Source organism: Echinops telfairi, unplaced genomic scaffold (assembly GCF_000313985.2).
Source record: "Echinops telfairi isolate 266 unplaced genomic scaffold, ASM31398v2 ScPeMD7_3;HRSCAF=10, whole genome shotgun sequence".
NCBI classification, from domain to species: Eukaryota; Metazoa; Chordata; class Mammalia; order Afrosoricida; family Tenrecidae; genus Echinops; species Echinops telfairi.
The window spans coordinates 32,472,325-32,499,417 of NW_022103899.1; the positions used below are offsets into that span (position 1 = coordinate 32,472,325).

The 27,093-nt window shown below is 39.9% G+C and overlaps 1 protein-coding gene across 1 annotated transcript; it reads left to right on the top strand.

Annotated features, from left to right (window-relative positions):
- Window positions 1-55: 55 nt before the first annotated feature.
- On the top strand, window positions 56-27,093 carry ZDBF2 (zinc finger DBF-type containing 2). Its single transcript, XM_030887571.2, has 6 exons — window positions 56-145; window positions 4,948-4,995; window positions 5,705-5,779; window positions 6,597-6,701; window positions 15,207-15,334; window positions 19,547-27,093. The coding sequence occupies exons 4-6, from the start codon at window positions 6,642-6,644 to the stop codon at window positions 26,610-26,612; spliced, it is 7,254 nt and encodes a 2,417-aa protein (XP_030743431.1). The 5' UTR covers window positions 56-145; window positions 4,948-4,995; window positions 5,705-5,779; window positions 6,597-6,641; the 3' UTR covers window positions 26,613-27,093.

Consider the following 27,093-nt stretch of genomic DNA (forward strand, 5'->3'; position numbering starts at 1 on the left):
GCGCACCGCCTGAGGTGGGGCCTGCGGATCCACAGCCCCCGGCTTCTTCCTCCAGAGGGACTCACAGATTGCTCACCTGGCTCCTGCGCAGACCTCCCAGGTCCTCGGCTGCTTCTCGCCCCGAGTCCCTCTCTGCTCCTCCTGCGTGAGCGAGGCCGGCATCTCCGGGCTGGGATCGAGGTGGCTGGGGCAGGGGAGCAGGTGGGGGGCGCAGGCGGCCGTGCGATTCTGCCGGGGCCTTTGGGTGAGGGGGGGTGCGCACGGCGGCGAGGCCTTGGGGTGGGGGTCTGGGGGTGCTGGATCTGGGGAAGGGGCGACCTGCGGAGGTGGGCGTTGGGTGCACGGCACTGTCCCTGCCTGGAATGGTCCAGACACCTGTACAGCCAGGGTCTGGAGTCACCTGTCCACACACCCCTTTCCTCGGTACCTTGCGCCGTTTCCAGCTGTCTGTGGACCTAGGCCCTTGTGAACCTATGGCGCTTATTTATGGAATCCTTCGGGTTGTTTCAGCGAACCTTTTGCTATCATCGGGCAACAGTTGTGTGATTGGTCATATGACGCCGCCATTATTACTGGGGGGAAAAAACCCAAACTCGTTGCCTTCTAGTCGATTCGGACTCGTTGCGACCCTGTTACAGCGATCAGCCATTTTTACTTGCCCCGAGGAGGTTCTTGCAGCTTCTAAGATTATCCGGCGCCATGATTTGAGGTAGGGCCTGGAAGAAATGCGTAGCGAGATACTAGCTCTCGGGAAAGGAATACCTACCCCTCCCCTGAAAAATGAAGGGTTTTTTTGTGTGTGTTTGTTTTTACGATCATATACACCCACTGTCATAGAGTGGATTTCAACTTCTAATGACCTTATAGGACAGGGTAGAACTGCCCCGGGGATTTCTGAGATTTTAAATCTTTGCTTGAGTAGAAAACCTCATCTTTCTCCCGCTGATGGCCTGGTGGGTTGGAACTGCAGACCTTGCTATTAGCAGCTCAAAGCGTAACCATCTACTCCCACCAGGGCTCCGGATCCAATTAAATACTCCGAGGGGAAAACAAAGCAAACCATTGAGAAAAAGGAATCATCATTAACAATTTGTGATGTATCTTAGACCTTAATGACTATATAAACATATAGGTATGTTACTTAAATGGGCAGCACTTTTGAAATCTATTTATTTCACTGAAACATCTGAAAAATTTTTTTATCTCTGTATAGAGATCTAATTGAGAAAACACTGCGCCTTCCTCAAATTGCACTGATTCAGGAGCTAAACTCCAACAAACCTACTGCCTTTGAGTGCAGTGACTCATTAAAAAGAAAAAAAAAAATTACTGCCACCCAGTAGTTTCAGACGTAAGCTGTTTATTCCGTAGGACAGAGTAGCATTGCCTCTTTTGGGTTTTTGAGGCTGTAAATCTTTACAGGAACAGAAAACCTCCTATTTGTTTTCCAGAACAGCTGGTAGTTTTCAATGTACAGTGACCCTCTGTGGACTTTCCAAGGCGGCAATTCTTTCCAAGGGTAGGGAGCAGATAGCCCCAGCTTCCTTTTGAAGAGTGGCCTTGGGTTTGGATTGCCAAGCTTGCTGTTAGCCATCCACTGCTCACCTGGCATGGCCGCTGCACGGACAGAATTTTCTTTATCTTCATATAGGTGGGTTAAGAAAGTAGCTATATAGGCATGGTAGCCAATATGTGGACTAGAAGTAAGCTGAAAATTCAGGGTAGTAACCAAGTATGAGATATTGTTTGTTCCATTTAGTATCTTTAAAGTCTGCAATTTTGAACATATTAGTGAATTGCGAAATTAGTATTTAAATGACTTACACTTAAATTAGGAAATAAGGACACAGAAAATACCAAAATGCACTGGGTACAGTGAGAATTCTGTTTTGTGAAACTTAGTCTTTGCTTGTGCGTGTTGGGTTGCAATATAAAATGTATTGGTGTGTCATGGTAAATAAATTGGAGTCTCACGAATCCTGGCATGCATCTCACAATAGGAGCAATGATGCAATTAAGATAAACATTAGTTTTACTTTTTTTCCTTTGTAATATGTGACCGAGTTTGTTGCAGCAAATTAGATACCTAATTATTTGTTTTCTCCTAGTACTAAAACAACCAATTAGCCATCCTGCAAGCAGAGGAAGCATGGCATTGAAATGAAGAGGTTAGGCATTTAAGCAGCACCGGTTTCTTTGGAGTCAGACCCCAGCTCCACTGTTCAGTGTATGCGAGCTGAGCCAGCGACCTTTTCTCTTGAAATCTCCGTTTCCAGATGTGTTTTGAGGGGATGGGTGGCACAATCTGTTCGGTGCTTGACAACTAGCCAAAATATTGGCGGTTCTTGCTTCAAAAGACAGACCTAGTGGTCTGCTTTCAAAGGGTCACAGCCTTGAAAGGGGAGCGCGGTTACGCGCTGCAGACCTGGGGTCGCCATGAGTTGCAAGGGAATGGACAAGAACAACCAGAGCACCTATTTCAATGTGTTTGAGATCTGGGTGGTCTAAAGCTTGAGGAACTGTTGATGGAATGCCTGAACTAGATTGAGCATTCGGCAAAGGATCCCTGCTAGCATAGCTGGTTATGTATTGGGCTGCTAACTACAAGGTCAGCAGTTTGAAGCTACCAGGCACACCAAGGGAGAAACCTGAGGCTCTCTGCTTTAGTAAAGATTTACAATTTAGGAAACCCAAATGGGGGCAATTCTACTCTGTCCAATTGGATAACTATGAGTTGGAAACAACTTGATGGCACTGCCTTTGTTTTTAGAGGCATCAGCTTAGGAGCCCAGGTAACAGTGGATAAGTGTTAGGCGGGTCATGGAGATTTGCTCCCCTAAACAACGTGTTGTTGCTGCTGTGTGCCACGGAGTGGCTTCTTACTCAGAGAAGAACTAACCGCCTAGGCTCTTATCTGACAATGTTACATACTTTGGATATGTTGTCGGGAGAGACCAGTCCCGGAAGAAGGCTAGAAGGGCAGTGAAACGGAGGAGGGCCAGCAATGAGATGAATTGACACAGGGGCAGCAGCAATGGGCTGAAGCCTAGGAGCAATTGTGAGGCTGGTGCAGGACTGAGCTGCGTTTTGTTCTGTTCTGCATAGGCTTGCTATAGGTCGGAATGCACTCAGTGGCATCTAACGGCAGCAGGCTCCCACCATTGTGAGCGATGCCTGCTAAGTCTTTTCCTCACTGTAGAGAGTGGCTGGAGTTTCCATCTGGCACTAATAGAACAATGCTTTGCAACCATACTATAGTACTATGCAGCCATGAAATATTCTGCTTGGCATTATATATAATGACGTAGAGATGTTCATCATGTAGTTTAAGTGATAGCAACAGTTACAAAACAATGTGCAGTACCATTTCATTTTTGTGAAAATGCATAGAACAGAAAAGTACATAGAACATATTTACCAGTCGATGGTGGACTTAGGCTGGCTTTATGCTATTTTTCATTATCTGAATTTTTCTAGTTATACTATAACAAACGTGTACTTTTGTAATAAAAAACTAATAAAAGCCATTTTTCAAAGGAAGAAGTGTGTGTTTTTCTAATTTACAAAATGTAGACTAAGTGTTTATTGATTCTACGGGCTATTGACTCTTTGAACTTGGGTATTATCCAAATTCTAGGTATCAGCGTTATGTGTTATAGGAATTATAGGAATTGTCGTTTTTTTAGGAAATGCTACCAACTAGTCTACCAGTTATGTTTCTTACTCGTTGAAGAACTCCTTAGCATAGGGAAAAATCATTCTTCAGAATTTCCTTAAAGCACCTTGTGAGGCACTTTTAAATAAGTAAACAAACACACAAAGAAAACAAACCCAAACTCTATACTGCCTGACATTACAGTCTAAATTCTTTAGTCTGTATTTAAATCTGACTGTGTCGAAACCCATCCTTCTCTTGCTTGTTTCTCCTCAAATTCTCAAATGGAGCCTTCGGTTCAATTGGACTTCTCGACTTGGCTATTTCCAAATGTACCTTTGCCTTTTCTTTGCTTTTTAGGGGTCTCTTTGTACCATTGCTTGTTTGCTACTTGAAAGACCTTTTCCTGGCCTATTTGTAATCAAATTCTACTCTTCCTTCAGTTAAAAAAAATCAATATCCACTGTGGCATCTCAGGCCGTTCCAGCTAAAACGGAACCCTTCAGCACTTCTTGTTTATACTTCGGCTTTCTCAAGCAACACTCGATACTTCTTATAATTCCATTAGTTTCCTAATCCCACTTTAAAACTTGAGGGCAGAAAAAAATGTCATAAAATTCTCTTTACCCATTACAGCTCCAAGCACAGTACAAGGTCAATGCTTAATAAGGAGTTTCTTGATTTTATGGTGGTGTCCCTGGTCCTTTTGACCCCTACTCTTAGGATTTGTTGTTAGCAAAGTGTGTTGATCCTCACACGGGATCAACACATGCCACATCAATATGGAGGGGTAAACAATCAGTAATTACTTTTGCTCAAATGTCTACTGATAGAAATAAGAATCGACAGCATTTTTCATTAAAACTACGATGGTAGCTAAGAGCTGGGTAGTTGTCTAAGACTAAAACTTCATTCTATCTATATTTCTTTTAAAAACTTCATTTTGGGGTACAATAACATCTTTGCTGCTTGACCTTACCAGAGCCACAGCTGCCCCTCCGGTTGTTTTGACAGCTCCTGTTCCAGGAACCCAAGGGTCTGAGGTGTTGGTTGCCGGGTTAGGTGACCCATCACAATCTCTGCTCTAGAACAGCTAGGGAGGTCGTGTGGGATTCCGCGAGCTATAGTATGTAAAGTTCTTTATGGGCAAAAGTTAATTTTTTTCCTCCTTTTATTGGAAACATCATGACATCACTTTTCTAACAAATGTGACATGAGATAATTATTTGACGAATTGTACGTGCGTATGAGAGGGCTTATCTTCTTTTAAAAGTGTTTATTTTAATTTACAGATTTTTCCAGGACTAATAATGCTGATGAAATACCTTTTACTTCTTAAGGTAAATAATTCGTTACTTTATAAAAATACCACTAGAATTCAGAATTCGCATAAGGAGACCCATTCAAGCATGTGAAAACAATACTTTTAGACTCCTAAGTCATTAGTTCTTTAATAAGTAAGAATTTTATTAATACAGATAAAATGATGCCACAGTGTTGCACCAACCCATATCTGAATCACATTGGAGTATTTTAAATATCCCTATTAATCATGTGCCCAGGCTCCTGTTGGGAGGTTGATGTGGTGAGTTTCAGGTGGGATTCTGGCATGTGCACTTTCAATAATGTGGACAGGTGCTTCTGAAGCATTGCAGTTGACTGTCATTGTGGCATTTATATGACACTAGCTATTAAAAAAATGACAGGTGAAAATGCCACGGGAGTTAACAGCCATAAAGGTTAACAATTCTCTTTAAAGATATAGTGGTGTGTGAGTGTGCGTGCGTATTTCGTGACAATCTACTCCTACACGATTTTGCCTTTCATTCAATGAATACTTGAAAGTTATTACCAATAAAGCACTAAAATGTTTGTTGTGCTATTCTTTTCAAAGCTTAGATTTAAGTTTTACAGTTCCCGTCACATTAAAATGGTCATATCTATAAATAGAGCGCTTTTTTATTGCTTCATTTTAACATATAAAATAAATGAATGGAAAAAGAAGACCACATTTTAAGTAAGTGATTTCTTTTCTGCTCTTTACTTCAGGCGCTGGTTTCATTGATTGATTTCCCATAAGTGAGGGGCATCAGAATCCAAGGTTCCCCTAATGAAATGTAATAGGTAAGTAAATGTGAAGATAGCATTTTGACTAAATGAATCTATTTTCATGCTGTTAGTGCGAATGTTGCAATTTCATTTCCTTAGTCACTGGGTTTAGTGGCTAGGCTTTTTCAGCTACACACTAATCTTGGTAGGGAAACTCAGACGTGCTTGACAGCATAGAATCTGTTCTGATTTTTAACAGACAAACACATTGGTGTCAGTGGAGGGCAATCCTCATTCTTACGTGGTACATATAGTTGTCGGGGAAAAATGTCTGCATTTCAGAATTTCGCTTAGTTGTTATGTCAGTCTTTAGCAACTGTTGGAAAAATTATCTTTGAATTTGTCTCGTTTGTAAACCAAGCAGAAACCACCATGACAAAATCAGAGGTTATTAGTGGCATTTCTGACTCAGTTAACTTGGGTTCCTGTATAGGAATATGCTGTAAAAGTTAATGATTTTATAAAAAATATTAAATATAATAAACGTGTCATAGCAATAGCTTAGAAATTCTAAGTTGCTTAAAATTGAGATCTGTATCCTTCAGTACTGAATTAATTCCTGATAACTAGTTAATGACCAGAGAATTAATAAAACAGCCAGTCATCAGGGCTCCAAAATATTAGCAACAAGGTACTCTCTCAAAACTATTTCTTAACCCTATCCTGGGCTTGCAGATTGATAGTTCAGGGCAGCCTTATTAATTTTATACTTAATTATTAGCAATAGGAATGGATAGGGCTTATACATGAGTTCCTTTTCTTTTGTATTATAGCTGTTTTCCTCATGGTAATCAGGAATGATTGTAATTTTGGCCATTTTCCTTTTTTTCAGTTTGAGCATTCAAAGATAGTAATCATTTGGCTTTGGTTATTCAATATGCAAAGTGGACAAGGATATTGCAGCTATTGCCATGTGTACTATAGTAACTTGGAACAGGTGAGAGATTTCTATTAATGTGGTAGCGCCTTTCAGGACCTAGTTATGACTTCCTTGTTTTTTGCACTATGTTAAGTTTATTCATTGAATAGATCATACTGAGAATCTACTAATTGCCAGGTGTTAAGGTTCTAAGGATACCACTGTTTAAAACTTAAGTTCCCTTCCCCCCAAAGGGCATATGTCCCAGTGAAGTACGACAGTAACTATATCCTTTGAATCAATTCTGATTCATAGTGACCTTCTAGGGTGGAGCAGTCTGCCCCTGTGGATTTCTGAGAGCACATTTTTATATGAGCAGAGAGCCTCATCTTTCTTCTGCAGGGTGGCCTGGTGGGTTGAAACTGTTGACTTTGTGGTTGGCATCCTGAAGCTTAGCCCACAGAACCACCAGTTCTCCTCATATAATAGATTGTAATAAATACTAAAAACAGGAAAGGGGTTCCTATTTTAGATATAGTGCTCAAGCCACGTCTCTTTAAGAAAGTAGCATTTTTAGTTAGGATTTGAATGAAGTATGGGGCCATCCTTGCAGATATCTGGGAGAAGAGAATTTCCAGGTTGAACACAGATATTTTGTGCTTAACATGTTAACTGAGAAGTCAGGAGGCCAGTGTGTCTGCTGTAGAGTTGGGAAATAGGTATTAATAATTGAAGAATTCAGAGAAGAAGAGTATATAAGACGGTAGGTAAGAAAAAGACCTTGAATTTTATTCCAAATGAGAAGGAAAGTCATTTGAGAATTTCTAGTAGAGGAGCAAACTTAACGTGTGTGTATAAATATATATATATCTCCTACTTACATTTTGAAAGCCCTATTTAGATTCTGTGGAGAGAAAGGCCGTATGGAGATATTTTTAAATTATTAGTGACATATAATTCACATATCATAAACTTCACCCTTTTAAAGTTGTATAGATCAATATAGTCATCCCCACTATCAAATTACCAATAGTTTCATTATCCCAAGAAGAAACCCAAATTCTGTTAGCAATCACTCCCTATTTTCTCTTCCCTCATCGCCTAGGAACCATTAATTTAATTTGTCTCTGTAGTTTTCTGTAAATGGGATTATGTGCTCTGTGCCTTTTGAAATCATCAGGCTTCTGTAACCTGGCGTCCCATTTTCAAGGCTTATTCATGTATCAGCAATCAATTCCTTTCTGCGGCTGCATAATACTAGAGTTGTGTGGAGATGCCATATGTTTTAATCTACTGAAAAATCGATGGACATTTGGCTTGTTTCTGCTTTTGGGCAATTCTGAAAGTGCTCTTAAGAACATTCATGTAAAGGTTTTTGTATGGACATAAGCTTCCAGTTCTCATGGTTATGTACCTAGAAATAGAATTGCTGGATCATATGATAACTATGTTTAACTTTTCTTGAGGAATTCTTGGACTGTTTCCCAAAGTGGCTGGACCATTTTATATTCCAGCCAGCATTGTGGGTATAAGGTTACAATTTCTGCACATGTGTGTATGAGGTTACGATTTCTCCATGAGTATCCTTGCCAATGCTTGTTGCCATGTATATATTTATATATATACATATAATATATATATTAGTAGGTGTGATGTACTCTCATGTTTTAATGAATATTTCCCTAATGATATTGATCACTACTCATCTATCAGTTTGCTTACTGTGGTGGCTTGTGTGTCGTTCTGGTGATGCGCAATCTATAGCAACAGTATTTCAGATATCAGCAGGGTTACTCACAGTGAACAGGTTTCAGGAAAAGCTTCAGACTAAGATGGAACAAGAATAAAGCATAGGCCACCCTGGATGTGGAACATTGGCTGATACAGCGCTGGCATATGAGCTCCTCAGGGTGGAAAGCGTTCAACATACAACTGGAGAACTACTGCCTCCTCAAAGTCGAGTCGACCTTTATGCTGTGGATAGAGCAAACCCTTCAGCATTTCCATTTTCTCATGAGAAGAACTGTTGTCAACCTGTATTCATAATTGGAACATGGAATGTACTACATATGAGTCTAGGAAATTGGAAGTCAATAACAATAAAGTAGAACCCATCAAGATTGATATCCTATGCATTAGTGAGCTGAAATGGAATGGTATTTCCCATTTTGAATCGGACAGTCAGGGTTTACTATACTGAGAATGACCAAGAGGAAAATGATGTAGCAGTCAGTGTGAAAGAGAACATTTTAAGATCTATCATGAAGTATAATTTTGAGTGTGATAGGATAATATCTTTACAACTAGAAGGAAGTCCAGTGAATATAGCTATTATTCAAATTTATGTGCCAACCTCTGAAGCTAAGAAATCAAAGAATTATACCAATGTCATCAGCCTGAAATTGGTCACACATGCAGTCAAATGCATTGGTAATTATTGGTGATTGGAATGTAAAAGTTGGAAATGAAGACGGATCAGTAGTTGGAAAATAATGATCTTGGTGATAGAAATGCTGCTGGGAATTACATGATAAAGTTTTGTGAGATTAATGACTTCCTCGTTGTAAATACCCTTTTTCTACAACACAAGCAGTGACTGTACATGTGGTCCTCACTAGAGAGAATACACAAATTGGATTGAAAAGAGACAATGAAGAAGCTCAACAATGCCAGACAAAACAAGGTATTATTGAGCTGACTCTAGATTAAGATGTCAATTGCTTTTATGCGAGTTTAGATTGAAGCTGAAAGAAAATGAAAACAAGTGTACGTGTACGTATGCGTGTACGTGTACGTGTACGTATGCGTGTACGTGTACGTATGCGTGTACGTGTACGTGTACGTATGCTTGTACGTGTACGTGTACGTATGCGTGTACGTGTACGTGTACGTATGCGTATGCTAAAAAATCAGTTATGATTTCTTTTTATGTCTAACAAGCATTAATTAAATAACTAACATCCATCCACATGAATTCAGAGACCGTCTCAAGGGCTTTGGGTCACGATTAAAAATTAAATGTGATTTTAGGTATAGAAACTATACAGAAAATGAGATTTCTAAAATAACTATAATTTACAACAGCATTAAAGAACATCAAATCAGAAGGAATAACAAGATGTCTAAGATCTCTGTACAGAAAAGTGTGCAGAGTTTTGAAGATAAAGAAAAACAAATAAATGGTGATGCCCTCCTGCGTCGTACAAAGAGTTAAGTGCTTGGCTCCTAACCTAAAGGAAGTTTGTTCCCACCCATGAGTGCTGCGGAAGAAAGGCCTGCCTGTCGGCTTCTGGAACGACAGCCACGAAAACTCTTTGTAGCAGTTCTGGTTGTCATGAGTCAAATTCAACTGGATGGCAACTGGCAAGGGTGTGAATGCAACACCAGTAAATACTCAATAGGCAATAATAGACTTTCTATCTGTCTTATAAATAGACAACTGTGGAGACCAAAGTATGTTGGTGGTGTAGGGGGCAGAGTCTGTGTAGTCATTGTATAAGGGACACAGAGCATCGGTAAGAGTGAAGGAAGGGCAGCATTTACTCAAAGACGCAGTTCACAGGGTTAGGAAAGGAGGAGGAAGCAGGAAACGTGATGGCACACGGGAGTATTGTAATGGTGAATCAGAATGTTAATGAACTGTTTAATGTGAAACTGTAATCTGCTCCGTCAGTGCCCACCTAAAGCACAATGAAGAATTTGAAAAAATGAAAAAAAAGTGATGGAAACACTTGGTAACAGTGATGATTGTGGAACAACCAGGTGAATATAATTAATGCCCCTGAATTGTACACGTGAAGAATGCCAAAATGGCGAATGCCTAACTATGGACAGAATTACAAAACAAAATTTTAGTGTATTTATTCCTATATTCTGTTTAAATCATGAGTCATAATCTCTGGAGGAGAGTGATGGCCTTCTTGTGAACTAATTTTGGTCCTCTTTTAATACAGTGATCAAAAACTCCTCTTAATAGTTTTCAGAATTCTTATTAATTTTTTAAAGATCATTTTATTGGGGGCTCTTACAGCTCTTATAACAATCCATATATCAGTTGTATCAAGCATATCTGTACATATGTTGTCATCATTATTTTCTAAACATTTACTTTCTATTTGAGCCCTTGGTATCCACTCCTCTTTTTACCCCTCCCCCTCCCCCTCTCGTGACCCCTTGATAAATTATAAATTATTATTATTTTCCTATCTTACACCAACCACTGCCTCTCTTCCCTCGCAGTTTCTTCCCCACTCCTCTCCCCATATTCCCCCATCCCCCAGGTATCGCTATGTTCATTTCTGTACCTGAGGAGTTTATCTGACCTGGAGTTTTAAAAATATTCATGGTTAAAGGATTTATTAAAGAAGTTAACAGGTTACAGTGCACGTGAGAAATGCCCAGGATATAGTTGTTCAGTTAGGACACGTTACAAAGCTCTTTCAGGGCTACTAATAAATGCTCAAAAGTGCATGCCCACTTTGCTGCAAGCCTCTACCCAAAGGCACTTCGCTCCAGCCCCGTGGATCCGTGCACCCTAAATCAAGTGCCCAGAGACACTCCATGCCTCTGTGAGCTTCAACCCAAAGGTGCTCAACTCCAGCTTTGTGGGCAGGTCCCACAATTAAGTACCCAGAGGCACCACACCCTTCAAGCCAGCTTCCTGCCCCAAAGCACTCGGCTTTACTTGCTCTGTGGGCTGGGAAGTCCATCACTGACCCTGGTTCTGTTGCTGCTGCTGCTCTTCTGCCACTTCTCTGATGTCACAGCTGTGTCTGGATCAAGGAAGTTCAATCTGTATGACAAGTTCCACTCCTGGCTCTTGCTGATAGTAAAATCTCCCACGAGACTTCTGAGAGGGCTCATTATATATTCAGCAAGATGTCAGTTACAAAGAATCTTGTTAACAAGCTCGCGGCGCACAATTGAATCCTACCAAGATCTTCCCCATTTTACTCCGCTCAATTAGGAAAAGGTTGTCTGGTGGGAGTTCAGAGCTATGACTACAGGTCCCACATTAAATGATTCATTACCCTGCAGGGTTATATTCTGTTTGGGGTTCATTCAGCTTCTTGAATGCAAGTCTTCTCATTGTTCATGCTATTAGGGCGTTTTCTTCCAGTAGTGCTCCTACATTGTTGGATAATGTTCAACAATACGATGTCAATGACGGTGTTCCGTAATTTGTGCATTCTATTGGGCCACTTTTCTTTAGGATGGACACAAATATGAATCTCTTCCAGTCACTTGGCCAAGTAGCTTCCAAATTTTCTAGCATAGACAAGGCAGCGCTTCCAGTCCTTCATCAGCTTGTTGGAACCTTTTGGTCCGTATGACGTCAGTTCCTGGAGCCTTGAGGTTAATTTTATACACTAAGATAAAGCCATTCTACTTTTTAAAAAAATGTGCTTTTTATGAGGCTTTAAATGAAAATGAGGATCAGGCAATTGGACAGTGGAAGAATGGTGATTTCTTCTACACAATGGTAGAAATCTTGTGTGAATTTTGTTCAAGTGTTTGGTGGAAGGTGATTGTTGTCAGGTGCCACCCTGTTGGTTCTGACTCAGGTGACCCTTTGTGCAGTAAAATGAAACATTGTCCAACATTATGTCGTTATGTTTGATTGAGCCCATTGTTGTAGCCCCTGCATCCGTCCATCTTGTGGGGGGTCTTCCTCTGTTCACAGACCCTGCACTCTACCAAGTCCTTTCCCAGAGATGTTCCCTCCCGATAACATGTCCAAAATACACGAGATGAAGTCTCACCATGCTTGCTTCTAAGAAGCTTTAAAGCTATACTTCTTCCAAAATAGATTTGTCTTTTATAGACCATGGTATATTATAGCCTGGTGGTCCTTTTTATATACTGTGTTTGTCTGGGTTGACTAGAGAAACCAGAGACACTCATAGATGTATAAGAAAGAGCATTACTTATAGAGTAATTGTATATTAAGAAAACATCCCAGCCCAGTCCAGATCAAGTCCATAAGTCTGATAGTAGCCCACATGTCCATTACCAGTCTATAATTTCCTCTTCAGACTCACCCAACACAAGCAATGATGCCAAATGCAGGAAGATCACAGGGCAGTGGGTGGAAAGTTTGTGGATCCAGTGGTAGTGGAAGCATCTCAGCACTGGCAGGGGTCTCCATGTGGCTTCTCCAGCTTCAGGGCTCTGATTCTATCAGCTTAGCTCCATGTGGCTTGTCAACAGGAATGTCTTGCAGGGAGTGAGTGTGGGTCTGGCCTCCAGTGAGGTATTTCTCTCCTTTATGCCTCCTGATTGACAGGCTAAACCCTACCCCTTCACTCTTAATACTCTCAAGTTGACACCAGATTATTTAACTATCCCATACACCAACACAATAATTCAGAAACATGAGTTATTCTGTGGTCTTCTTATTCATTCTCTGCATATGAGGGAATCAAAAATACCATGGCCTGGATCAGGTGCACCTCAGTCCTTATAGTGGCAGTTCTGCTCATTAACACTGGAAACAGGTCTTGTGCAGCACATTTGCCCATTTTTGCTTTCTTAACTGCTGCTACCATGAGCACTGTTTGTGGCTGCAAGTAAAATGAAACCCTCGATAATGTCAACCTTTTCTCTTTTGATATGTTGCTGTTGGACCGGTTGCCAAGAATTTTGTTTTCCACACATTGAATTGTAATCCATTTGGAGGGTTGCAGTTTTGAACTTCATCAGTAAGGGCCTCAAATCCTCCTCTTGTGCAGCAAGGTTGCCATCTGCATATTACACCTTGTTAAAGAGCTTTCTTCCAGTGCTGATATCAAGTTATTTTTTGTGTTTTCCATCTTCTCAGATTATTTGCTTACATTAAAAATAGGGTGAAAGGAAACTGTGAAGCCCGCCTTCTGATTTTACACTGTGCAGGATTCTCTTGTCTTATTAGAATGGCTGTCTCAAGACTATACTTTCAGGGATCATTTCAATCGTTCTTTATTGGAACGATTGCCGCTTGGTCTGTGTACATGTTATACATGAAATCGTGTGTTCTGGAATTCCCATTCTTTGCGGTGTGACCCAGAGCTTGTAAAGATGCACTCAGTTGAATGCCTTTGCATAGTCCAATGAATCACACACATTTCAGGCTTCTCTGCTTTCACCCAAGAGCTAGCTGATATGAGCAAGGACGTTCTTTGTTCTAAGGCTTCTTCCGAATCTAACTTAAAAGTTTCCGACAGCTTCCTCTTAATATACTACTGTAACCACTGTTGAATTAAATTCATCAAAATTTTACTAGCATGTGCTGTTAACGATATGCTTTGATGATTTCTTCATTTTGGAGGGGAGCGGTTTCCTCCTCCTTTGGAGTGGGTAGTACTTTTCTACCCCCCAACTTTTGCATTCCAATCATCAGTGTAGCTTGATTTCATGCATGATTAATTCCAGACTGAAGAGCTTGGTAGAATTCTTCAATTTCTTCATCTTTGGCTTTAGCACCTGGTGCTTACATGTGGATGATAGTTGTACTCAATGGACTTCCTTGTGGGCATACAGATGTTATCCTAGCACAGGCAGCATGATATATCTTGAAATGTTCTTTTTGACAATAAATGTAATGTTCTTCCTCTTGAATTTATTATTCCAAGCATATTAACCATTTGAATGTTCAGCCCAAATGGCCATTACCAGTCCATTTGAGCTTATGAGTGCCTAGGAAATTGATCTTTACAGGTTTCACTTTACTTTTGATTACTTCCAATTTTCTGAGATGGATGCTTGATACATCCCAAGTCTTGCCATCATTGCTTCTAAGGAACACTCTGGACATACTGCTTTCAATGGTTCGTCATTTTAGCAGTACACGGTATTTTCAATAGTCTCCAATGCCACAATTCAAATTCATCATTTATTTTTCAGGCTTATTCCATGTCCAATTTTCACATGCATATGAGGCAATTGAAAATACCGTGACTTGGGTCAGGTGCACCTTAGTCCTTAAAGTAGCATCCTTGCTTTTCAGTATTCTAAAGAGGCCTGTGTGGCTTGTTTACCCAGTGCAACACATCTTTTGATCGCTTTTTGACTGCTGCAGTGCCTAACTGGCACTATGGATTAAGTGTTGGGCTGCTACTGCCAGGTCCCTGGCTCAAACTCAGCAGCCACTCCTGGGGAAAAAGATGAGGTTGTCTTTCACTAGAGATTTACAGTCTCAGAAAATACTATGTAGGATTGCTATCAGTCAGAATTGACTCAATGACAGTGGGTTTGGTGTCGGGTTTGGAAGTCTTATTTAACGTGCAATAGCATTATGAAAAGTTTGAAATGTTTTGAGAATTACCAAAATGTAACATAGAGACAGAGCGAGCACATGATGTTGGGGAAATGGTGCCAATAGACTCGGTCATCATAGAATTGCTTCAAACCTTCCATTTGTAAAAAGCATAGTATCTGCAAAGGGTAATAAAGCTAAGTGCAATAGAATGAGGTATGCTTGTATTTTCATGGTTTTTATATGCATTTTCACTTACTACAAGGAGACATCCATTTATGCTGCTACCAGCAATATACATGTGAATACAGTTTGTGTCACTGTCAGTCTGTTTCTTTTTATCTTTACAGCATATTTCCAGTGCCCAGCACAGATACGTGATCTTACTGAGTAGACAGCAGCTGGGTGCCAGAAGTCTGATGGAGCGTTTCTTGCAGGATGTGTTGTGGCACCACCCATATCAGGATCAAGAAAACAGGTGAAGTAGCCGAGAGAAGGAACAGGAGTTCATGGTGATATGTTACACTTGATGTTTGCATTCATGTCCCAATACTACTTACAGTTAAGGTTTGCATTAAGAAATATAGTTCATGGAAAATTTGATCTAGTCATTTTCTTTTGCAATTATGTTGTTGGTTTAAATAAAGAATTTCACTTCAAAGGATATTTTCTTCCATATATCAAAATCGGAGGCCAATCAACAATTACATGTCAGTTAGACAAAGCAAGGAGGAGCAAGAATAGAGTTTAAAAGATTAGTAACAAAAAAGTTGGTGCAGTAGCAGGGAGAGTGTATGTAGTTCATATAAAACCCAAGTCAATTCCATATGTTTGCTAACTCTAATACAATTGTTACCTGAAACAGAGAAAATGGTTGTATCTGTGTGTATGTACACGTTGTGTATCCAGTTTTGAATACCATTTTTAAACCACTTAAAACCCCATGCAAACATGACTTTATTTAATTCTATTTATAGACTTTAAAAATCAAAGTTTATGTTTTGTTTTTGTTTATTCACTCTTTCCCATGTAGGTTTCTCTTATTTGGCATTCTTAAAGATCAGCTTTTGCTTTGGTTTTTAGTTCCCTTTTTGGGTTTTCTTTATTCTATTTGGGAAGAAGAAGGAAGGATTTGGTTATTTTTCTATCTTCCTGAGTTGAATATTCATTTAGTTAACTTGTATCTTTTAATTTCTTTTAATGCAGATTTTTTAAATCAATTTATTGGGGCTCATACAATTCATCACAATACATAGATCAAGTGTGTAAACCACATCTATACATTTGTTGCCCTCATTATTGCCTCTTGGGTTCCCGGAATCCGCTCATTTTCCTTTTTTTTAATGCAGATATTTAAACATGTGAAGTGTCCCATTTTGGCCACATCTCATAAGTTTTGATATATAATTGTTTTATTTACTTATGTAAATTAAAAAATGTTTATGGTTAACCCAAAGATTATATTAAAAAATACTTTTTAGCCTATTATAGTTATATTTTTGGAAGGGAGCCCTAGTGGCCCAGTGGTTTACACACTGGCTTACGAGCTGGAAGGTCAGCAGTTTGAAACCACTACCCTCTCCGACAGAGAAAGACAGGGTGTTCTACTTCCATAAACAGGGGCAGCCTAGGAAGCTCACAGGCACGGTTCTACCTTGTCCTGTAGGGCCGTTCACTATGGGCTGGGCAACTGGATGGCAGCTAGTCTGGTTTTGGTTTGCTGTTGCTATAAAGTTAATTACAAGTGGCGAGGAATATGGATTGTGATTTAGTTCTTAATCTTAAACAATCAAGGTACAAATCAATCAAGGTACAAAACAACCAAGATAAAAATCAAGGTGTTTAGATTGTGAATGCCCAACCAATTTTTTTTTATTCTGCCTTCCTTCAGTTTTATTCTTTGCTGGATGTTACAAATCAGTTTTGTTTTGAGAAGATTGTGATCTTAAGGCAAATAGAGATGATCTAGGGATGTGAAAACTGCAATCAAGTAATTATTGCACTGCAATTTCAGTGACTAGTATTCAGAAAGTTGAAGAGTTAGAAAAAAACTTGACCCTCAGTGACATTACATTTTCATGTTAGGGCTATCTTTTTTTTCAAATTCCAGATTATTATTAGGATAATAAACTTCGGTGGGAAGGAAATCAGCATCACTATTTACATACTGTTAAAAATAGAACAACTTCATGTGGCCAAGTTTTGCATGCCTGTCCTCTTAAGACAAATGTGGCATCTCTCACGTTGGAAATTATTTAATAAAGATATTTTAGGTGTTAATTTCTTTTTAAAAACCTATACTTACTTATTTTCAAAAACTTAACTTTTTAAGAAAAGCTGTAGATTCATGGAAAATTGAGAAGTTAACACAGAGAGTTCTCATATACACCCTCACCTCCCCCCTCCACCCCACCCCACCCCCCAAAATACACCAACTCACTGCCACTGAGTTGGTGCGGCGGACTCCTCACAGTCTGTGGCACAGGGTGGGACTGCCCCTGTGGCTTGGCCAAACCGGAGCTCTCTATGGGAGTGGAGGCCTTGTCTTTTCCAGGAGAGCATCTGGTTTTGAATTGCTGGCCTTTCAGTTCTCTGCCCAATATGTAACCCTCCAGCCGCCGGGACTACTCACACTCTCATCTAGTGTCTCCTTTTTTGTAACATAATTTGACATCCTGCATGGGACTTAGAAACTGAAGAAGAAGATAGGTAAAAGCTAAGGAAATCTGAATAAACTATGGACTTTAGTTAGTAATGATGTTTTGATATTGATTCACTAATGATAACAAATGTGTCATGTGACTGTACGATGTAATATATCTATATATATTATATATATTTAATTTGTCCCAGTGTTTAGAGTGGGATCTTCTGCATCATAATATGTTCTTTGTGCTTGTATTACTGACTTTTTAATTACAAATTCATGACATGCTAATATCATTAAGGCAGCTGGTTATTTTTATATGAAAGAGCAATCCCTAAAGAACTTTGGATCCAGCATGCTGTCTTTGTGCTGGTAAAGATATTCATAGGCTGATTTTGGATAAGGACATTTTAGGTCTTTTAAAAATAATTTAATTATAGAGCTTAAATGTATACGCAAAGACATAATTCAAAAGGTACATGCAAGTGACTCTTCCTCATGTTCCTGTACCAGCTCTCAAGCTCACCTTTAGGCAATCAGTGGGTCAGTTATTATGAGTCCTGTAGTATTCCAAATATATTTTCTTCCCCGCCCAAGTATATATTCTTTCCCCCTCTATGTTTCATATATGATAGCATGCGATAGACTTCCTTTTTTCACCTATAAAACAAAACAGAACAGAACCTATGGCCATCAAATCGATTCCAGTTCATGGTGATCCCATGTGTAACAGAGTCTAACTTCGCTGTAGGGTTTTCTTGGCATTAATCTTTTCTGAGGTAGGTTTTCAGGCCTTTATTACTTGGAAGCACTTGAGTGGGTTCAAACTATACACCTTTACATTGTTTTAGTGGTGAAGCGTAAATTGTTTCCACCACTGAGAGTCCAATGGCTTTTTCCCACTGACAATGCTTTATAATAAATTGATCTGGATTAAAAGTGAATATAGAGGTACCTTATTATTAAATGGTTCAAAACAGCCAGCCACTCCATGAAAGAAAGTTGAAGGTGTGTGCTTCCTTAAAGCTTTACAGCCTGTACAGGGTTGCTATAAGTCAGAAGTGACTCAGTGATAGTGGTTTGGCTTTTTTGGTTTATTATTAATTTAAACTTAAATCGTTCCGTCAGTTGTTTACCCAGTACATAATTGATGAGGCGCCTGGTTTCGTAATGGATTATGTGTCAGACTGGCATAAGGTTAGCAGTTCGAAACCACCGCCTGCTCTGTCCAAGAAACATGAGGCCTCCTGCTCTCCAAAAGACTCACAGTCTCAGAAACCTATGAGGTAGGCCCAGAGGGATGCTGTGTGTCAGAACTGATTTGATGGCAGTGAGCTTTGTTTGTTTGTTTGCTTAATGAGCATTAAGGTCAATTTATTTGTGAGTTAAAAATATATATATATAGCGTTGAATATCCTTGTATAGACTACATTGAGCACACGAGGAAACCAACAATAGAATTACTCGGTCAGAGTGTATGTACAATTTTAATTTTGACAATTGTTTTCACAGACATCAAACCAAACTCCTAGCCTCAGAGTATTAAAATGCCTGTGTCCTTATAGCCTTGCAAAGAAAAGTGTTATAAAATATAACATTTGTGAACTCTTACTATGGAGCAGGCTTTCAAAAAAGTTCTTTAATTATCACAACTAATTTGCTCCAAAGAACAACTTCTTTGAGAATACTGTTATTGGTTGTTGACTTTTCAGAGAAACTGAGTCAGAGTTTCAGTGACTTGTTTCAAACTTTCTGAGAAAGCTGAAAAGACATTGTCACATTTATTTGCATTTTCTTGTGTTTTGAATTTATTTGGATTCAGTTTTAATTGGGTAACTCTCCATCTTCTGCACTGATGACCTCCCTGAAATATGTAACTATATGGTCTGGTATGATTGCCTTGCTACTTTATCCCTTAGGGGTGACCCAGGATAAGAAGGAGAGAGAGAGAACAAAAGAAGGAAAACTTTAACTGGGCCTTTATTTTAATATTTTAAGTATATATTAGAATATATTTATGGATTTTCCCCCTTTGCCTTTTAGATCAACAAGTAATGAGAGCCAGCCTAAGAATACTGTGTCACCTGAAGTAGCTCAAATTGATCATTTTATTTCTGAAGAAATTGTTAGGGACACTTCTGGAGTCAGAGGAAGTATATTCGCCAAGGGATTGGAACCTTTTGAAGAGTTATGGTCCAGACCTATACAATCTCAGGAATACACAAAGCATGTCTCAGTTAGACCGTCAGTTATCCAAAAACTGGAGAAGGGACAGCAGCATCCCTTAGAGCTTGTTCATCAGATCGGGGAAAATCTGAAAGAATTTAATCCAGTCGATGTTGGTCAAGCTACAAATAGTGGACAGAACCTAATGTGTCCTTCAGTGATCTCCAGTGCTCCTGCTAGTTGTTCAACTGAGCGTCCTTCTGATAAGCCAGCTCTATCTAATACCATGAAGTTACCACCACAAGCCCATTTGGATTCAGTTAACAAATGTGACCCAAACCTTGAAAAAGTAGGCAAGAGCTCTAGCAATCCGATACAATCATCCCACCTAGAAACTCCTTCAGTTTCAGATCAGAAACCTAAAGAGTCAAACAAAAAATCATTTATCAAACCAGGTAAATTGATTTTACAGAAAGATGTAAAATCTCAGGGTAAAACTTTGTCAACTGACTCTACATTTGAAAGATTTATGGATACTAAGAGGTCCTTAGAACTTGATTCTCTCTCCAAATTAGCAGTATACTCAGCAACAAGACGGAATAAAATGAACATGCCTTCTAACAAAGGAATCTTTGAAGATGCCCATCCAAAGAACTATGATGAATTATTTTTTAATACAAATTATACCCCAGAACCAGAAAACCATGTATTTTTTGACAAGTCGGCCTTCTTGGAACGGAAATTCTCACTGTGTTCTCAAAAGAAGTTTAGTTGTAAGTGTTTTCAGTCAGTGTCTGATCAGCCCCAAGAGATTAAACAAGACTTAAACCCTCTGAAAGAGGAGCAAGTTGACGTGGGAGGCAAGGACTGTGAACCCAGAGGTTCTGAAATGAGTGCTGGCTGCAGTTCCTCTCTCTTTTCACCACCTGACCAATCTAAGCCACCTGCCAAAGAAGGAAACTTTCAAGTAGAAGCAAATGCTGACCTGCAGTGTAAGAATAACAGATCTTCTGGAATAAGTTCTGATGGTGATGGTCCCCGCCAGCTGGTTACCAGCCAGTATCAAGGGACTGTTAAGGAAATAGGCCTTCAGAAGCCTGTGCATATCAATCTGGTTGACCAAAGTTATGAATCTAGTAGTTCTGAAATTAGTTTTGATGGTGACACCACATTTCAGTCAGTTATTGACAACTCCCAACAGTCTGTAAAAGACGTCAACCTTCCCAAGGAGGTGCACAGTGGCTTGGTGGATAAGAACTATGGATCCAGTAGTTCTGAAAGAAGTGCTGATTCTCCTTTCTCCTCTCAATCTGTGGCTGACCAGTACCCAGTGACTGCCGAAGAAATGAAAGTTCAGGAGAACGCCTGGGTGGATCACTCTGAAGCAAGCTCTGAAACAAGTCTCCAGTCGGAGGTTGACCATCCCCAATTAGCTGTCAAGAGGAGAAACCTAAAGGACGGGCCTGTTGATGTGATAGGTGAGCACTGCAGGCCCAGTCGTATGAAAGAGGCTCTTGCTGGTGCTGTCTCTCTTCATATAGTGATGGATGAACCTGAGAGGGCTGTGGACGAGATACATCTTCTGAGAGAGAAGAATGCTGAACTTGTGGATAAGAACTATGAATATCATGATCCTGAAATGAGTTTGCATGGCGATGGTCAATGTATGGTTGACCTACCACAAGGCGCAGTTGAAGATGTAAAACTTCAGGAGTTAGATGATGACGTGGAGAATAAGAGCAATGATCCTAGCACTTCAGATCTAAGTTCTGATTCTGAGGCTTCTTTCTATCAGTCAGCTAATTATCAACCTCAAGGGACTCTGGATGAAATCAGTCTGAACGAGTTAAGTGTTGACATGGAAGTTAGAAGCTATGATAGCTCCAGTTCTGAGCTGACATTTGATTCTAATCCCCTTATGTCTGGTACTCATCAGTCTCAGATAGATTATGAAGAAATAAGAGATCATCTTAACCTGCGGAGCAAGAGCTGTGCCTCAGATAGTTCAGAAATAACCTTTGATTCTGATCTTTCTCTTCATTCAGTTGACCAACCCCAAGTAACTGTTTATGAGGAAAAGAGTGTTGATCTTGAAAGTAACAGTAGTGAATCTTTCACTTCTGAAATAACCTCTGATTCGGAGGTAAGCTTTCATTCAGATACCGACCAATCTGAAGTACCTGTCAAAGAAAGAACCATGCATGAAGAAGAACATGTGCACTTAGAAAGGAAGAGTGATGAAATAAGTTCAAATTCTGATATCCCCCTTCATTCAGTGACTAATCATACTTATGGAGCTATTAAAGAGCTAAATCTCCAACAAGCAGAGCAGATAGAATTTGAAAATAAGAGAAATGAACCCAGTGGTTTAGAATTGAGTTTAGATTATGACAACACCATCTGTTCAGTGACTGGCTGCTCTGAAGATTCGGTTAATGAACTAAACCAGAGAGCAGGACAAACATATTTGGAAAATAAGATCAGTAGACATGTTTCTGTAATCAGTTTGGAAAGTTCTATCCCTCGTCACTCGGTGATCAATCATTCTAACATAGCTGATAAAAGAATAATCCATCATAAAGAAGAGCATGTGCATTTTGAAAATAAAGGCAATGAATCTATTGTTTCTGGACCCAATCTGAAATATGACATTCCTCTTTCTGTAATTACTAATTATCCCACCATAGCTGCTAAAGAAACAAGCTATCAAGGAAAAGAGCATGTATACTTAGAAAACAAAGGTAATGAACTTAGTGTTTCTAAAACAGGGTCGGCTTCTGATAGCCCCTTTCAGCCTGTGGCTCACCAACCGGAAGTATTGGTTGAAGAAATAAACCTTCAAAACCAAAAGCATGCTGACTTAGAAGATAAAAGTGCTGAATTTAGTGGTTCTGAAATTTTGGATTTGGATGACCGTCGCTATTTAGCGACAGAACCTCAGATCTATGTTGAAAAAATAAACATTCAGCAAGAAGAGCACATTGTTCCAGAAAATAAGAGTGATGAAGGTAGTGATTCTGAAATAGGTTTGGATTCGGATGTCTGCCTACAGTCATTGACTCAGAAACTTCTAGATGATCGTGTTGGCCCAGACGATGAAAGTACTAACCCTAGAGGTTATGAAATCCATCTGGATGCCGAGGCTCCTCATCATTCCATCACTGACCAGCCTCATATAACTCAACAACAAAAATGTGTTGATCTGGACGAAAAGAGCAGTGAAGCCAGTTCTGATGATTCTGTGGACCCTCTTCAGTTACTGGCGGAACAGATCAGGGAAACTGTGGAAAGAATGGGCTTGCAGGAGGAAAAGGACCTTGTCCTGGAAAATAAGACCGATGAACCTTCTGAATTTGGACTCATACAGGAGTCTCATGTTTCTCTTCAGGCCGAGGCTAGTGAAATTGAGGTAGCTGTTGCACAAATAAGCCTGGAGAAGGACAATCATGTTTACCCGATAGATAGGAACGGCCAATGTAGTGGTGCTGCAATGAGTTTGGATTCTGAGTTCTTGCTTCACTCCGTAGTTGACCAACCTCAAATAACTCCTTTAGACCAGGCACATAGTGAAGTAGAAGATAAGCACAACCAATCTTGTGTTTCGGAAATAAGTTTTGATTCTGATGACCCTCTTCAGTCAGTGGCTGACCAACTTCAGAAAGCTGTTAAAGAAATTAGTCTCTGGGAGGACGAGGAAGTTCACATGGAAGATAAGAGGGTCAAATCTGGAGCCTATGAGGTCGTGCATGATTCTGACGTTATTCAGTCAGTGGCTGGTCAAACTGCAGAGGTTCTTAAAGAGCCCAACCTTTGGAAGGAACATGTTGACTTGGAAGATAAGATCATCAAGCCTAGTGATTCTGATGAGCCAATTCAGTCTGTGGCTCATGAAATTCAAGACCGCATCAAAGAAAATCTGCTGAGGGAGGAAAATGTTTGTCTGGATGGCAAGGGCTATGAACTCAATGGTCCTGAAGTAATCTATGCTTCACATGTCCCTACTCAGCCGGTGGTGGGACAGCCACATCTTTTGGAAGAGGAACATTCAAAGTTGGAAGAGAAAAGCGATGATCTTTGTAGTCCTGAAATAAATTCAGACTCTGAGGGTCCTCTTCAGCTAGTCGATGGCCGGCTTCAGAAAGCTGTTACCAAAAAAAGTGTTTGGAAGGAAGGCCATATTTATCTGGGAGATAAGAGCTATAAGCTAGGTGATTTTGATGTAGCTTTTGATTCTGAGACTCCCATTCAGTTTGTAGCTGATCATTCTCCTGTATCTGACAAAGAAAAGAACCACAACGACCCAGACAGTAACAGCTACAAATTCACTGCTCCTGAAATACACTGTGATTCTGCTGTTCACTTTCAGACAGAAGGGCACCCACATCAAGTGGTTTGCAAAGAAACGAATCAGAAGGACAAGTATCTTGGGATGGAAGAAAAGAGCAATGAGCTTAGAGATTCTGAAATGATTTGTGCTGCTGGGGTCCCTCTCCAAATTGTTGTTAACCAATCTCCAGAGTTAGGCAATGAAGCAAATCTTCATAAGGTGGTCTTTTTGGACCTGGTGACCAAAAATAGTGATAGTGACTGTGAAGTAATTTCTGATTCTGATAACCCTTTTCAGCCTGTGATTGACCCACCTGAAATGGCCAACAGAGAAAGGAACAGTATAAATGCTGGCTGCATTGCTCTGGACGAAGAGAGCTGTGATTCTTGTGATTCTGACATAAGATATATTTGTGAAGGCCCTCCTCAATTAGTGAACAACCAATCCAAAGAGATTTTCAAATTTATCAACAAGAAAGGAGATTGTATTATTCTGGAAGATGTGAGCCGTGGGTCTTGTGGTTCTGAAATAGATTTCAATGCTAGTGTCTCACATCATTCCATGACTCACCAATCACAAGGGTCTGATAAAAACATGGGAAAATATGTAGTCTCAGAAGATAAGAACTATGAGCTTGGTGACCCTAAAAGAGATTTCAGTTGGGAAGGCTCTTTTCAGACAGTCACTGACCAGCTAAGGAAAGCTACCAAAGAAGTCAAGCCTCGAAAGAACTCAAGAGCTTCTGGCTTGAAAAATCAGAGTTGTGCATCGAGTGCTTTGGCAGTGGATGGTGATGCTTGCCTGGAGCCAGTCGTCCAGGACATGGTATATAAAGAAAACCCTTTGACACTAAAACACATGGCTCTAGAAAGTGTGAGCTATGAACCTTGTTGTTCAGAGATGAATTTACACTGTGACCCCTCTCTTCAATGTGATAAGGACCAGCCTACAGAGGCAGTTAATAAAATAGGCCTATTGAAGAATATAACCTTTGACCTAAAAGATATCCATGATTATCATTCAAGCTCTGTTTCCATGGAAAAGGCAAAGGAGGTCATAGAAGATAATGATGATGAACCAGTTCTCGAAGCGTTGCCTCATGTCCCTCCCTCTTTTGTAGGAAAAACATGGTCTCAAATAATGAAGGAAGATGATGTAAAAATAAATGCTCTGGTGAAGGAGTTCAGGGAAGGTCGTTTCCACTGTTACTTTGATGATGACTGTGAGACCAAGCAAATTAAAAAACACAATTCGAATAAAGGAAAAAAGGCGACCGAGGCTGCCCTTAACCAGGCAACGGCATCAATTCAGGTGCTGTCAGATTGTGATGTTATTGCAGGGGATGTTTCAGATACTGATGACTTTTCAGTGGCCTTAGATAACCCATGCCTTCATTCTCAAGTAAAGAGGCCTTATGAACAAAAATGGCAAGTGGCTTCACAATGCCAAACTGTGAAAGTCAGCCATGGAACTGAAACCAGTTTTACTCGTTACCCAACGAAGAAAAGGAAACTAATCAGTCAAATGGAAGACTCACCAAAAAAAAAGTGCTTGCTTTTACAGAATGATAAAATAACCAAAAATGTTGAATTTCCTGAACCATGTACTGAAGTCTTGAATCCTTTGCAACCCAATGCCTTAGTCTATGTTCTTTCTTCTCCAAATGTTAAACAGAAGGACGTTGAATCCTTCGACTTCTCCAAAATAAGGGAAAATAACAACACAGCAAGTTGGGATGATGCACAATACAAATACAAACAGAGTTCTAGTCATTATAACCCATTGACGAAGCAATTTGTAATTGCTCCTCTAGACACAGTCGTACCAGAACCTGGCAGTCACAACTGGGCTAACTTTGATTTGAGCAGGAACGACCCGCACGCACAAGATAATGGTGCTCATGTACAAAGCTCTGCTTTACCATCTTTTGTGACTGTTCCAGTGAACTATGGGTCAAGGTCACATCAGGCTGGGACCAGTGGATCTTCTGTGTTTCTAGAGAAATCGGAGGTTATGAATTACAATGCTGCCCAAATTTCTGCAAAATCAATTCAAAATGAGTTTTTAGAAAGTAAAGGTAAAAAGAAAACGTGGAAAAGGAAGATGACGATTAATCAGCCATGTTCTTCTACAAAGGCTCATCAACCAGTCACTCTCCAGCAAAACCCCACGGAAGCTGCAGAAAAAGAATTAATTTGGATGAGAACCAAACCAAGTGATATAATTAGAAAATATATCCCCAAATACTCTGCTTTTTTACGTCATAGATACCAGTCCAGGAGTGCTTTTATTGGAATGCATCTTGAGAAGGAAGAAGCTGATGTCGGTAAGCTGAAGATAAGGAGACCAGCCAAAGAGAGCAGCTCCACGTTATCAGCTGGCACTGGGGAGCAGGTAAGAGGTATGGCCAGCCCTGCTTCTAGACACCGGGTGCTGGTGTCGCCCAGTGTTGAACGACAGAAGGTGAATGATAATAGAAATCGCCTTAGCTCACAGAAACAGCCTTCTAAACCTGTTAAAATGTATGCCTTGAGAAGTTTATCCTCTCAGAAACCACAGCCTGATAGAATAAGGACTCGGCAGTCAGGCAAACTGAGAGGCAAGAAGGGAGACTGAAGGTTTTGTTTTACTGCTAGTTGGGAATTCAGTACTTCAACTGAAATGTATTTGGTACTTAGTGCACATAGTTTTCCCAACTCTGGTGGGAAAGCTAACCTTGAACTTTTTGCTATGGATATTATTTTTCCGAATTTTTGTATTCATTTGAAATTAGTGCCTCGGGTTCTCTTTCTTTTGATGTCTTCTTTTAAATCTCAGAAGCACCCTTTGTCCATCATTTTCAGTTGGAAGAGCTTCATCTTAATTTATCATAATTTATAATATGCTTTAGCACAATATATAACATTTTATTTTTTCCCATGTTCCTTTTGTTTCTTTTTAATGATTACATCTCTCCTGCCAGCAAATTATAATAATTAAAGAATGAATATAGCAGATTTATTAAATGCTATCTTATCTTTGTCGGGACAAGAAGGGGCTTTCTATTCCCGTAAAGAGTGGGCATTGCAGAAACCCACATGGGCAGTTCTCTCTGTCC

Excerpts from the sequence above, each read along its gene's own strand:
- ZDBF2 (XM_030887571.2), top strand. The coding sequence starts at position 6,642 with ATGCAAAGTGGACAAGGATATTGCAGCTATTGCCATGTGTACTATAGT. Across the intron at positions 6,702-15,206 it reads ACTATAGTAACTTGGAACAG|CATATTTCCAGTGCCCAGCA; the intron begins GTGAGAGATTTC and ends TTATCTTTACAG. Across the intron at positions 15,335-19,546 it reads TATCAGGATCAAGAAAACAG|ATCAACAAGTAATGAGAGCC; the intron begins GTGAAGTAGCCG and ends TTTGCCTTTTAG.